At 40.3% G+C, this 12774-nt stretch overlaps 4 protein-coding genes across 4 annotated transcripts in view; all 4 read left to right on the forward strand.

The window, feature by feature from the left end:
* The window catches only part of LOC110069568 (uncharacterized), a 51053-nt gene that overhangs the window by 16038 nt on the left and 22241 nt on the right, over positions 1 to 12774 (forward strand). The window contains exons 24-29 of the mRNA XM_089295285.1: positions 810 to 908; positions 1653 to 1927; positions 2276 to 2384; positions 8086 to 8414; positions 9929 to 10067; positions 11253 to 11435. Coding sequence (XP_089151411.1) covers positions 810 to 908; positions 1653 to 1927; positions 2276 to 2384; positions 8086 to 8414; positions 9929 to 10067; positions 11253 to 11435 — 1134 coding nt within the window. The remainder of the gene's footprint in view (positions 1 to 809; positions 909 to 1652; positions 1928 to 2275; positions 2385 to 8085; positions 8415 to 9928; positions 10068 to 11252; positions 11436 to 12774) is intronic.
* Positions 2858 to 5574, forward strand: LOC110069591 (EGF-like repeat and discoidin I-like domain-containing protein 3). Its single transcript, XM_020777115.2, has 3 exons — positions 2858 to 3173; positions 3612 to 3753; positions 5172 to 5574. The coding sequence occupies exons 1-3, from the start codon at positions 2880 to 2882 to the stop codon at positions 5549 to 5551; spliced, it is 816 nt and encodes a 271-aa protein (XP_020632774.2). The 5' UTR covers positions 2858 to 2879; the 3' UTR covers positions 5552 to 5574.
* LOC149108494 (lactadherin-like) lies at positions 6809 to 7149 on the forward strand. The gene has a single exon (XM_089295089.1). It carries the CDS (start codon positions 6820 to 6822, stop codon positions 7135 to 7137), a length of 318 nt encoding a protein of 105 aa, XP_089151215.1. The 5' UTR covers positions 6809 to 6819; the 3' UTR covers positions 7138 to 7149.
* LOC149108495 (EGF-like repeat and discoidin I-like domain-containing protein 3) lies at positions 9125 to 9691 on the forward strand. Its single transcript, XM_089295090.1, has one exon. The coding sequence runs from the start codon at positions 9312 to 9314 to the stop codon at positions 9627 to 9629; it is 318 nt and encodes a 105-aa protein (XP_089151216.1). The 5' UTR covers positions 9125 to 9311; the 3' UTR covers positions 9630 to 9691.

Raw genomic sequence — 12774 nt, forward strand, 5'->3', positions numbered from 1 at the left:
AACTGATGCTCAGTTATTCGCAGAAGGTTAAGTCTGTATACGAGCCAAGTGGCCCATCAGGCCGGAGCTTATCCCGGTTTCTGTAGCATGAAGTGACTAGGAGTATTTCTACTCCCCCCCCCCCCCCCCTGGATGGGATGCTGGTCCATTGCAGGGTTGCCCCCAGCATTAAGTTCGCCGACATCTATTTATACACCTGGGTGGGGAGAGGCACTGTAGGATTAAAGTGTTTTGCCCAAGTACACAACGCAATGTCCCCGACCAGGGCTCGAACCTGGACCGCTCGATCCGGAGACGAGCGCACTAGCCATGAGGCCACCGCTCTTCCCATTTGGAGAAGCCGTATCATTATAAGAAGCTATAAGAAGGCGTACGTGACGTGCGCGATGACGACTTGCAATTTAAAAGCTAGGACTTTGTCGCACGTGGGAAGGTTACGACAAGTGTTTGACACTAATCGTTTTATGTAAATTAAACTTGCAACGTGCTTACTGTTGTCGTGTGCGACACGAAAACTGTCGTACGATCATCCATTCTGAGGAGCATTTGCGTGTGTTGGGTAATCTCTGTACCTCAATAAAGAGCTACTGTTTTTTATGGTCCAAAAAGCAGTCCTTGTTGTTCAAATGCTGCCACGTCAGGTTGTTGACTATCAGTGTTACTTCATGTTGCTGAGAGACATCCCTTCTGTACGTACTCCGCGGTTTTAACAGATTCCGATACAAAAAAATAATATTGGTCTCGTGCTGTCTCTTTTTCCAGCACTGTAGGAATAAGGATTTTGTTTCATTCTTTGTTGTTATCTGCAGCAAGTCCAGACTGTGATTTTGACGAGGGTATGTGTGATTGGAATGCTCAAGGAAAATGGATACTTGACAAACGACTTGTCAATCGGTTTGAGAAGCGAGGTAAGATGATATTCCTGTGTGGTATGTTCCGAAAAATCATTCTATGTAGAACCACATATCACGAGACAAGTTAGTTTAAGTTAGTTAAGTTGTTATGGAATAAAAATACAGTAGAACCCCGTTAATCCGGTCACCAACGGGCCACAAAAAATTTTGGCCGTAGTAACGAGGTGGCCGTATGTATTCACGGGGTGACCGTAAGGCGGGGTTCCAATGTATTTCAATTTCGTTTATTTTGAATTTAAGTAGACAATGTTGGTACAACATGCTTTTCCGTAGAAAAGAAAGCAGAAAAGTTGAATCCCGGTTTTCCAACCTCCAAGAGGAACGAAAATTGGTTTGAAAAATCGGGTTTTCAAGAAATCGGGGTAAAATTACAGTGTTCGACTGAGGGGAGGAAAACAACTTTTGGTTCAAGTTATCGGGAGATTAAACAAATCGAGGGTTCAAGTCGAGAAATCGGGATTCCATTGTAACATGAAAATGGCATTGAGCTTGACGAAAGACCGAGTCACGGGATAATCAATCACTTAGTCATTCTAGTGCTCTCATGTCCTGCTTATCTGTTTTCCTTTTTATTAGTTAATTGGTCACAGCATTTGGTCAATCTGTCGATTGGTCAGTCAACCTGTCACTGAGGCAGACAGGTGGAATTTCATCGCAGAGCTAATGGAGAAACATTGTTAACTGAGATAAATTTTAATTGCTTAATAAGCTCTAGAAACTGTTACATTCTGTTCTCAGGTGGATTCGTTGTTTCTCTTCCCGCTGGAAAATCTGTGTTTCCTTCCTCCCTTTCATCTCCGGTCATCAACAGTCATGCGTACCAATGGAAGTGTTTACGTTTCTGGTATTTTATTGGCAGTGACGTTGTCCATGACTGGTATACGGCCTCGTTAATGGTTAATGTAAGGACAGTAACATCAAACCAAACTATGCTGCTTTTCTTTACGGAGGAAGTGACAGATAAGGCGCAGTATACACAGATACCCTTGCCAAGCAATTACACAAATGCACAGGTATTTACCCTGTTCCTTGTAAGCCTGCAAGGCTTACTCCACGTCACAGACGAATGGCGTCTAGTTATTGTGTTCCCCACTTTCCAATGTCCCATATTTACTGAGACCGGCCAATATCATACTTTGCAATTCCCAATTAATGGGTTTTACGGTTCTTTAAAGGGGCGCAAGGTCTATTTAATCTGTCACCCAACCTTCGAGGAGACCTTCCGCTCGAGAATGACGTAAGACCAAGTGCCTTGCCCCTAATTTCTATCCGTTTCTAAAGATGAAAGCGTAATTTAACTTAATATTCTTTTCAACACTAGCCTGCTATTAAATGCATTTGTCTTCTTTGACATGATGCAGGTTGATTTTGTTGGCTGGAGCAAATTCTCATTTGGACCATCTTTAGCAATTGACGATGTTTCCTTCACCAAAGAACTTTGTCAGCAAATTCCATGGAATCCAGTTGAAGGTGAAATTAGAAATGAGAATTGTAATAAACAGAATTGTAAGAAATACTAAAAGGTAGTGTATGGCATTTCAATCCCACAATATTAATCTTCCTTATTAAATGGTAGACAGTATAATTCTTTTCTTCTCCCTTGTTCCAGTATTGCTTATTCGTCCTGTAATTGTAATTGGCTATGGTGTAACGAAGTTGAAACAAAGTTATAAATAAATCAAGGAATCGTGGAAAGTGGCCAATTTTCTCCATGAGACATGCCTGCAGGGAATCATGGTAGTTGTATTCGTTATCTTGGACTGGTTATTTCTTTCGATGAATACAACTACCATGATTCCCAGCAGACGCGTCTCATAGAAGGAATAGGCCATAAGTATTTCTTAATTATTTCTGTATCTAAAATTTGTTAATCAATTTTATAGAACATAACTGGTGGAATAAGTATATGATGCACGCAATTGACGTTGTATTTGTATAGCATTAAAATGTCAAGAGGCTCTCGGCATGGAGAATGGTGCAATTTCTGATGGGCAAATTAGTGCTTCCTCGCAACTAGATGCCAATCTTGCCGCCAAGCAGGGCAGACTGCACTGTAAAGCAGGATCTTGGTCAGCTGACAAAAACGATCTCCATCAATGGCTGCAAGTTGATCTGGGTAGTCAGTACACGAAAGTGACACGTGTAGCAACACAAGGAAGAAATGATGTCGCTCAGTGGGTAACCAAGTACAAACTGCAGTACAGTAATGATGGAGTGTACTTCCAATACTACAGAGAACAAAGACAAACTGCAGACAAGGTAAACTAGACCTTTATTGAATCACTCAGTTCTGGCTGCGAGTAGTGTACAGTTGGGTGCGACTTTCATTGGACATATTTTTTAAGCGCCACTAGTTTGTTTTTGGAAGCCTCTCCCGATAAAAAGAGAAACAAACTTATCGAGAATTGCGAGTATAAGCCACGGACTTATATTGTTCACATCGTTTTTTTCTTAAAAAAAAAGTAAAAAAGTTAGTATTCTAACTAAATCATGTCAATTCATATGCCATATACGCAAATATGAATTCAACTTCCGAAGCAATTCATTTTAATTTAATTAGCTACCCCTGCCGCTAGTTTGGGCATAATTATCATCAGCCCAAACATGTATTATCAGGAAGACGGTAGTTTTTTGATATACCTATCAGGGAGATTTGAAAAGATATACACCTTGACATTTTGCTGTCTTATGACTTAGGATTACACTGGAAACACAGACCAGGACACTGTTGTTTATCATGAATTAAATCCGCCAATCAGGGCACGTTTTATTCGTTTTCGACCAGAGGCTTGGCAGGGGCACATATCAATGAGAGTGGAGCTGTATGGTTGTCTGGAAGGTGCTGTATGGCGCTTTGTGTTTGTAAAGTCATTCTAGACTTTTTGTCATCTGAATTATATGGTTTTCTCTTATGTATTAATATTTCAAGAAAGGTTTCCATTCTTAAGAAGTAATCGACATTAATTTTAATAAATTGTAATAAATAATAAATACAATAATTTTGATAAATACAACGGGGGGGTTGAAATGTAAGAAAGAAAAATCTGCAGCACATGCATGTTCTTCAATGTAAGGTTCGTTTTGCAAGGTACTGGACACTGAATCGATCTTAGCTGAATTCTGCCAGGGAAATTGACAAAGCTTTGTATGCACAAAACTCCAAAAACTTCGTACTTCACTTTCTTGTTAGCATTTGCCATAATCCACAATGAAGACTGTTGTCCAGGCTGACTGACATCAGCAAACAGTGGTAAATTATAAACTGATTTAGTTCAAGAGCAATTCGTTGGTGCATTTTGATTTTCTTCGACTTTCCGGTTCCGCTTTGTTTTTCCGTTCATATGTAATCCGGAAATGTATTTTTCACCATAGATTATACATACAGAAATCGTTATTTGTCGCAAATAGAGTGTAAACGGTGGCCATTTGTTGGGTCAGAGACTGCGAGAGACTGTAACCTTTCCGATCCCTAGCCTTTAAACTTATATATTGAGAAATAGAAAACATGTACCGTGTTTCTATCGAGTTTTAGTATAAATCTACTAGCGTTCTATCACGAATGCCGTTCTTTGATTGGCTACGCTACTCACTATCTATTCTGTGATAGGTAGTGAGTAGCGTAGCAGTGTGCCCTTGTTAAAAAAATGACGGCCGCTTCATGGCGTTTTCAAAGTGTCTGTGAAGAGGATTTAGATTAAGTTTAGAGCGACTAGTAGATTTATACTAAAACAATTAGATTATTCGCTCTCGATTTCTATCGCGCAATAGTTGACTCGGGCTGCGCCCTCGTCAACTATCACGCGAAAGCAATCTCGAGCACATAATCTAATTGTTTAATAGAAACACGAGAGGAAGTTTGGGAGAACAAGAAATGCTGTGGGAACACGAGCTGCAGGCGAGTGTTTCCACAGCTTGTTTGAATTCTCCCAAACTTTCACGAGTGTTTCTATAACTCGATGGAAACACGGAGAACATGCTTTCCATTTCTTTTAGAAAAAACCGCGACGAAAAAAAGGAAAACAACTTGTTAACGTTGATTATCAAAATGTAAATTCTCTTTGCTCGCGCCATCATTACGTGAACAGCTCGTGCTAGTTCTGTGTTTCTATCGAGTTATAGAAACACGCCTTTTAACCAATCAGCGCGCGTATTTTCTCAGGATTAGTTTCTAATTACAAGTAGGTCAGCCAATCAAATTGTAGTATCTGCATCATTAGACTACATGTTAACATTGGTTTCAATCTATCAAATTTTCAGAATGCCAACAACCTTTGGGCATGGAAAATGGTGCAATTTCAAACGGACAAATAACTGCCTCGTCAGAATGGGATGTCAACCATGCCGCCATTCAGGGCAGACTTAACTTCCAAGGAAATCAAAATAAAAAAGGATCTTGGTCAGCTCGCAGCAATAATAATGATCAATGGCTGCAGGTTGATCTGGGTAGTGAACACACTAAAGTGACTCGTGTAGCAACGCAAGGGAGACATGATTATCCCCAGTGGGTGACCAAGTACAAACTGACCTACAGTAACGATGGAGTGAACTTCCAGTACTACAGGGAACAGAGACAAACTGTAGACAAGGTGAAATGGAAAAAAAAAAAAAAAAGTAATAAAACTCAACTGAAACGTTGATCAACTTTCATTCATTCATTATTTCCTCCTTAAAATGTTCCGAGATTCAATTTCGCTTCTCTAACGTATGGTGAAGATTGAAAACAAATCATACCCCACCTAAAAAGGTTTTCACTTTTAAGCCTTTCTACTTTTGTAGCTTACATAATTCGGCCTGCAATTTCTTAGTATAACGCTTTAGGGTTTGTAAACAAGAAGACTACGAAGATGAGATACGTAACGGGAGTTTCATCAATAATGGTTTGTACATGAAATGATATATATCAATTTTTTTTTTTTTTTTTTTCACTGATTTAGGATTTTGCTGGAAACACAGACCAGGACACTGTTGTTTTTCATGAACTCAAACCGGCAATCAAAGCACGTTACATTCGCTTTCGACCACAGGCTTGGCTTGCACACGTATCGATGAGGGTGGAGCTGTATGGCTGCCACGAAGGTACTAGCAGGAAGTTCCTTTTTAACTGATCTCGACAATCATTTTGTGACTCTCCGCTTCTTAAGTGTATGATAATCTCGTCTCAGGCTTATTAGTAGCTGATTCATCAATCTTAAACGATGGAAATCGTGAGCGTGACCGTGGTTAGGATAAGATATTGCCATTCGTTTTACTATTTCCTTACTTTTAGTGTCGATTGAGAAGATATATCTAGAACTCGACCCAGAGTTTTGTAAAAATTTCCATGCAAACATCTCGCAGCTCGTAAAAATGTTCCTCTAAGCGTCGTGTATTTAACTCTGTTCTCGTGTTTTGGAAATGTACTGAAACCGTTCCTCGGTACAAACAGCCTCAGCCTTGCCTTAAGAAACCGATGGATCCAGTTATTCACGCTATTTATAATGCCCAGTTCCCTCTATGAGATGCGCCTGCGGGGAATTGTGGTGTTTGTATTCATCATCTTGGACTGGATATTTGTTTTGATGAATACAACTACCATGATTCCCTACAAGCCTGTCTCATAGCGGGATTTGGCCAATCAGATCATTTTCCTTTGGGTATACGTTTTCAGTCATTTACTATGGACCATCTCGAAACACTGTATCGTGATCCTGTTTTTGTTTCTCTCCGTTGAAAATTCGAGCGGGACTCAACTGATATCAAGGACAACGGCTCTTTAATTATGAGATGAATATTCCTTATAGATATTCCTAAATGATTTCAGTGCAGTATTACACAGAAGTAGGAAAGATCACGTTTCGTACGAGAGAAATATTAACGTACCTTTTGTTCCTTTCAATTTGTAAAATAATCAGTTTGTCAAGAAGCTATGGGAATGAAAAATGGTGCAATCTCTGACCGGCAAATCACTGCCTCCTCGCAGTACGATCCCAATCATGCTCCATTTCACGGCAGATTAGACTTTACAAAGTGGAAAGCGGGATCTTGGTCAACAAACAGAAATGATCTTCATCAGTGGCTCCAAGTTGATCTGGGTAGTCAGTACACTAAAGTGACACGAGTAGCAACACAAGGAAGACAGGACGCTGCTCAGTGGGTAACCAAGTACAAACTGCTGTACAGTAACGATGGAGTGAACTTCCAGTACTACAGAGAACAAGGACAAACGGTAGACAAGGTGAAATAGACTTAATTTTCAAGGACATTGATTGCTCTTTGTTCCAATCTTGGAATTTTTATGTGGTAGTGACTTTTGTTACTAATTACATTTGTAAGCCTAACTTGAAGATGTTTTCTCCAACTAAGTTTATATTCAACTTATTGCCCATTTTAACACGAGGACAGACAAAACATAACAAATCATCTGGAAGGACAAGTTTTCTCACGATTTGTTCTTCTAATGTGAATTCTAGAGGGACAACTCACAACTCACGCAGGCTTAGTTACCGTGCCCTCCACCCGCTATTTTGATTTTCTCATAAGCCATCACTCCATTTGCTGGTTCCATTCTCCCTAGAGAGTACAGCGACCGAGATGCAACCTCTTGTTCGTCTGTTGTGAATTTAAGTTGGACTTTCGACGACTTATCCGTGAACAATCGTCTTAGATGAACAAATCGATGAATAAATGTAGACGACTTTTACGTCCATAATTCTGTTCGTCCTCGTCTTCGCACTAAGGTGACTTGTCCCTCTGACGCGACTTGTCCTTCCAGACGATTTGTCCGTTTCTAGTGTGAAAGCGACAATTGAATGATAGCATGGATGATATCTTTAGTTTGGAACGTAAAGTAAAATTCGGAAGTTTAAAATTATTATTTCTTAGTTATAAATTGCAAGCAATTTGTCCTCTGTATGATTTAGGACTTTGCTGGAAACAATGACCAAGACGCTGTTGTTTATCATGACCTAAATCCATCAATCCAAGCACGTTACATTCGTTTTAGACCTATTGCTTGGCATGCACACATATCAATGAGGGTGGAGCTGTATGGCTGCCAAGAAGGTACTCTAGGAGGTGAGTTTTTGTTGTTGTTGGTCTCGTTTTGTTTGAGTAAAACAAGAAAAGTGTACCGTGTGGCTAATTTCAATGTGGCTCTCTCTCTTCTCACCTGACATAATTCTCTCTCCATTAGATTGTCAAGAAGCTCTTGGCATGGAAAACGGTACAATTTCTGACAGACAAATAAGTGCCTCTTCGCAGTGGACTGCTGATTATGCAGCCATCCAGGGCAGACTACACTTTAAAGCTATTCCTAAAAATGCGGGTTCTTGGTCAGCTGGCAAAAATGATCTCCATCAATGGCTGCAGGTTGATCTGGGTAGTCAGTACACTAAAGTGACACGTGTAGCAATACAAGGAAGAAATGATCACAATCAGTGGGTAACCAAGTACAAACTGCAGTACAGTAACGATGGAGTGAACTTCCAGTACTACAGAGAACAAAGACAAATTGTAGACAAGGTGAAATAGACTTAAATACCCGCGAAAAGTTGGTTAATCTCTTTCCCTGGTTCCCTCAAATTAAAGAAAGTGAAAAATCGCTCACTTTTCTTGGTCACCTATCCAAATAGTAACATATAACAATAGGGCTTATTCCCGTTCAAGAGACGACAACCGATGTTTCTTTATCGTAGTAATTTGATTCTCTTCTAGGCTTCCCACACAACTACTGGTTTTTGGGGAGTGGGGGTTATTCATTGCGTATCTTATTGGGATCATGTTGGTTACCCTAACAACTGTTTGTTCTTTCTTTTTAGGATTTTATTGGAAACACAGACCGGGTCACTGTTGTTTTCCATGCTTTAAATCCACCAATCAATGCACGGTACATCCGTTTCCGACCAGAGGCTTGGCGTGGCTGGATTTCAATGAGAGTGGAGCTCTATGGTTGTGTAGGTTAGTGGGAAGTCTTCTCTTTGTGAAATCACTTGGAAGTCTTTTGCATCTCTTGATGTTGCCAAAAAAGAAAATTTATTTACCGAACTCTTCGATAAAAAGCTCCTTTCAGCAACTTAATGGTGTTGCTAGTTACATGCACCATATCATTAACTTTTGAAAAATTACAAATGTCGGAAAACGTTGCGAACCAATAAAGTCATGTCATGTCACGTCATGCCATGTCACGACATGTCATGTCATGCCATGTCACGACATGTCATGTCATGTCATTTCATGTCATGTCAAATCAAATTACATTCTTTTAAAGTAGGCAGCCTACTCTAAAAGGAAAGACGATATCAGGTAAACTATAGCGCCAAATCTTGTAGGAAAATTGAAATAAAATGCTTAAAGTATGAGATATAGACATTTTAATACATCAACCTGATCAAACCGTTAGAATGTCAAGAAACTCTAGGCATGGAAAGCGGTGCAATCTCTGACGTACAAATTACTGCGTCTTCGCAAATGGATGCCGATCACCTTGCTATTCGTGGCAGACTGCAATGCGAGACAGCTTCAGGTACAGCAGGATCTTGGTCAGCTGGAAACAGTGATGTGAATCAATGGCTTCAGGTTGATCTGGGTAGTCGGTACACTAAAGTGACACGTGTAGCAACGCAAGGAAAAAAAGATGTCGCTCAGTGGGTAACCAAGTACAAACTGCAGTACAGTTATGATGGAGTGACCTTCCAGTACTACAGAGAAGAAGGCAAAACCGTAGACAAGGTAAAATAGGTCCGACTAATTCCATTTGAAACCATTCATCTTAGCCTTTAAGAACCATTTGTGCAGCCTGGTAGAGAGTATTTTAATCAGTGAACTACGTCCTCCTGATGTTTAATACCATCCCTTTTATTTTCCAATCCGTTTTAGTTTTAAAATTGAAACAATTGTTGCGGACGCTTTCTGAAGTCATTATTTTCTCTATACTGGGGACGAGATCAAGGCTACTTCGGCGAATGTAACGATCGAGAGTTAAAGTACAAAGCTCATGCAAGGTTATTAATTCCCTAACATTTTGATATCTTTCTTAGCAATTTGTTGGAAACACAGACCAGGAAAGTGTTGTCAGTCATCATCTAAATCCAGCAATCAAAGCACGTTATGTCCGTTTTAGACCAGAGGCTTGGCATAACCACATATCAATTAGGGTGGAGCTGTATGGCTGCCAAGGTGCTATGACAGTTTCCATTTCGACTGTCTTTCAAGAAACTCACGGGATGCAAGATTAGTAATTAGTGAAATGTTCCGCTCCTTGACGGTAGTATTACCGAATATTGGACAATTAATGTTTGTCAAATGGCCTATAAACCCACACTTTCTTTGAATTTGGCTTTTCAAGCACGCAGTCCCCTCTCCTCCCTTCCCCTAATCCTTCCCCTTTTACGCCTCCCCCACTACTCTTCCTTTCTTCCACTCCGTCCCCGTTTATGCCTCTCCTACTTCTTAAGAGGCCCTGCGCCTAAGAAACGACCGATGATTTCCGGCTAAAAAATAAAATCGGCCGATTTTTATCTCCCAAGTAGAGGTTACCGAATACTATTTAAAAATGAATTTCTTTTGTTTCAGTTTCGCTTTAAACCAAAAATATCGAGCCGCAAACTTTTTCCGTCTGATAGCAGCAAGATCAGGCCGAAAATAAGCCCCCGCAAAAGACTGTTCAGAAATTACTATCGCAACGCAAAATAATGAGGAAACTACACAGTGTTGAAGAAAAAAGCCTTTCAATGCAATAGCATTCGATAAACATCAAAAAACTGCCGAAGTGATCAAAAAATAAAGTTTCAAATGTTGCATACTAAATTAGATGGAGCGTTGGAGCTGGTTTTAAAATAATTATTTCTCAAAAGTCCAACGCTGTTGAAAGCAATCACAGTGATGAATTAGACATTGGAGGGATACACATCACGTTTCTGGAAAAACATTTTTCGGCCAAAGTATATTGACCTTGTACAAAGCGTTCAAAGTTACCGTGTTTACCGTTATCCTGCTACTTCGGCGAAACTCTTCTCTTTTGCCAATACGGCCGTGGATAGCGTGTTAAACGCCACTTCAGTTAAACCTTTCTAGGCATTCAAAGACCATCCTGAGTAGAAGGATGTAGAATTGAAAGAGAAAGGAAGATGAAAAATACGCAGAAAAAGAAAATAACTCGAAATTACCATCTGCTAACGAAAGTTGAATCTGGAAAATGTCTACCTTACTCCTTCCCCCTTTTCACCTCCCCTACTACTCCTCCTCTCCCCTACTAGCTTCTTCCCTACTCCTCTACTTCCCTACCTCCCCCCGCTCCTCCCGTTCTACGCCTGCAACGCAGACTACCATTATTTAAACAAGTGTGTTCTTAATATCAATTAGATGACAGTCCTTGTGACATATCAGTTGACTGGTGTGGATGGAAAAGCCTGCATGGCTGGAAAAGAATCAAATACCAAGAGCTTGACAAGATGTATCAGGATGATAGTGAAAATAATGATGACAGCGACGATGATAAGGGTTCTGATGGGGATAGTTCTGATAGTGATGACTCTGATGATGAAAGTAAGTTGAAACAATTTTCTGACAAATTGGAATTAAACAGCTACTACGTTATTGAGGGGTAGGGATATTTAGGGGAAAACCTTTACTTACCTCGTCGGAATACCCTGTACGTTTTAATTCTTTTCCTAAACGCAGCTACTGTGGTGGCGTCGCCATCGATTACGCAATCTCCCTATTTGATTTTTATTTGATAATTAACAAATGGTAAACGCCATAGCGTGCACTATTGAGTTATGGATGCACGCGGGACGCTGCTAAGCACGAAAGAAGCGTAAGAGTCGCACGAGGCGATAGCCGAGTGCGACTCTAGCTTCTTGAGTACTTAGCAAACCTCCCAAGTGCATCCATAACTCAATAGTGCACGCTATGGCGTTTACCATTTGTTTTATAACATAACATTCAGACACTGGAACAACAGAAGTCCTTTTATTGAGCCACATCACAAAAAAATGTTCATGTAGTCTTACATGACAAGAGAAAACAAGCGCGCGAAAATTCATTCATGACAACCAACTGTTCACCAGTAACTCGATAAAGTTTCATCTTCAGACAACTGTGAAGACAGTTTCGCATTTCTGGCCGAAGAACGTCAGCCATTACTTTGGAAACAATGTCTGTCAAAAGATTTGCTTTGTAAACATTAGCACACACGTCAGCAGCGTACACCCATGGGCAAATAGTAGACGCTAAATTAACCAATCAGAGCGCGCGCTTTGCTTTAGTTATGGGTATAATCAGAGTTCTGATCAAGTCAAACTAAGACGGTAAAAAGTAGCCTCCAATCAAGCTTACCCTTGGGTCACAGATACCAGCAGCAAAGCGTCGACTAAGAGTCTCCGAGTATGAGCATAACGACATGGCGGAGTTTTGCCACTCATACGAATGGTTTCAGGACTCTGCGATTGTGCAAACAGTAACGTTAGCCTATTTAATTCCATATGTTGTTTCTGGAAACAATCGAAAAGCCAGCTATTGACTTTTGCGAGAAATTTTGCTTTGAAAATTTCGCGGTGAGTTGAGCAAACGCTGCCATAGAGGTAGTGTTTCTCTCAAGGATACCTTTTGCAATAATTTCCTTTTTTATGAACCAGTCGGATGCGAATAAAAAAAACTTGTGCGTATGTACTGAACAAAACCTTTGGCTCGAATAAAAAAAATCAATGTTTAATAATAAATGCGACATTTTTGGTGTATGTAATTCGTGATATCTCCCGCAATATGTGGGATTGCTAAACTGCATGTGGTTCAGTAAGGCTCCGTCCAAACTACGCCGGAGGAATTTGAAAACGCAGCTTTATTTCTACGGTTAGGCCTTCCGTCCACAATAATCCGTCACGAA

The sequence above is a fragment of the Orbicella faveolata genome, unplaced genomic scaffold, assembly GCF_042242905.1.
Source record: "Orbicella faveolata isolate gen_17 unplaced genomic scaffold, um_ofav_v1 contig_26, whole genome shotgun sequence".
Lineage (NCBI taxonomy): Eukaryota > Metazoa > Cnidaria > Anthozoa > Scleractinia > Merulinidae > Orbicella > Orbicella faveolata.

Bases quoted from the DNA above. Each gene is read 5' to 3' on its own strand.
- LOC149108495 (XM_089295090.1), top strand. From the start codon at position 9,312: ATGGAAAGCGGTGCAATCTCTGACGTACAAATTACTGCGTCTTCGCAA.
- LOC110069591 (XM_020777115.2), top strand. From the start codon at position 2,880: ATGGAGAATGGTGCAATTTCTGATGGGCAAATTAGTGCTTCCTCGCAA. The intron at 3,174-3,611 runs GTAAACTAGACC...CTTATGACTTAG, and splicing joins AAAGACAAACTGCAGACAAG to GATTACACTGGAAACACAGA. The intron at 3,754-5,171 runs GTGCTGTATGGC...TCAAATTTTCAG, and splicing joins GCTGTATGGTTGTCTGGAAG to AATGCCAACAACCTTTGGGC.
- LOC149108494 (XM_089295089.1), top strand. From the start codon at position 6,820: ATGGGAATGAAAAATGGTGCAATCTCTGACCGGCAAATCACTGCCTCC.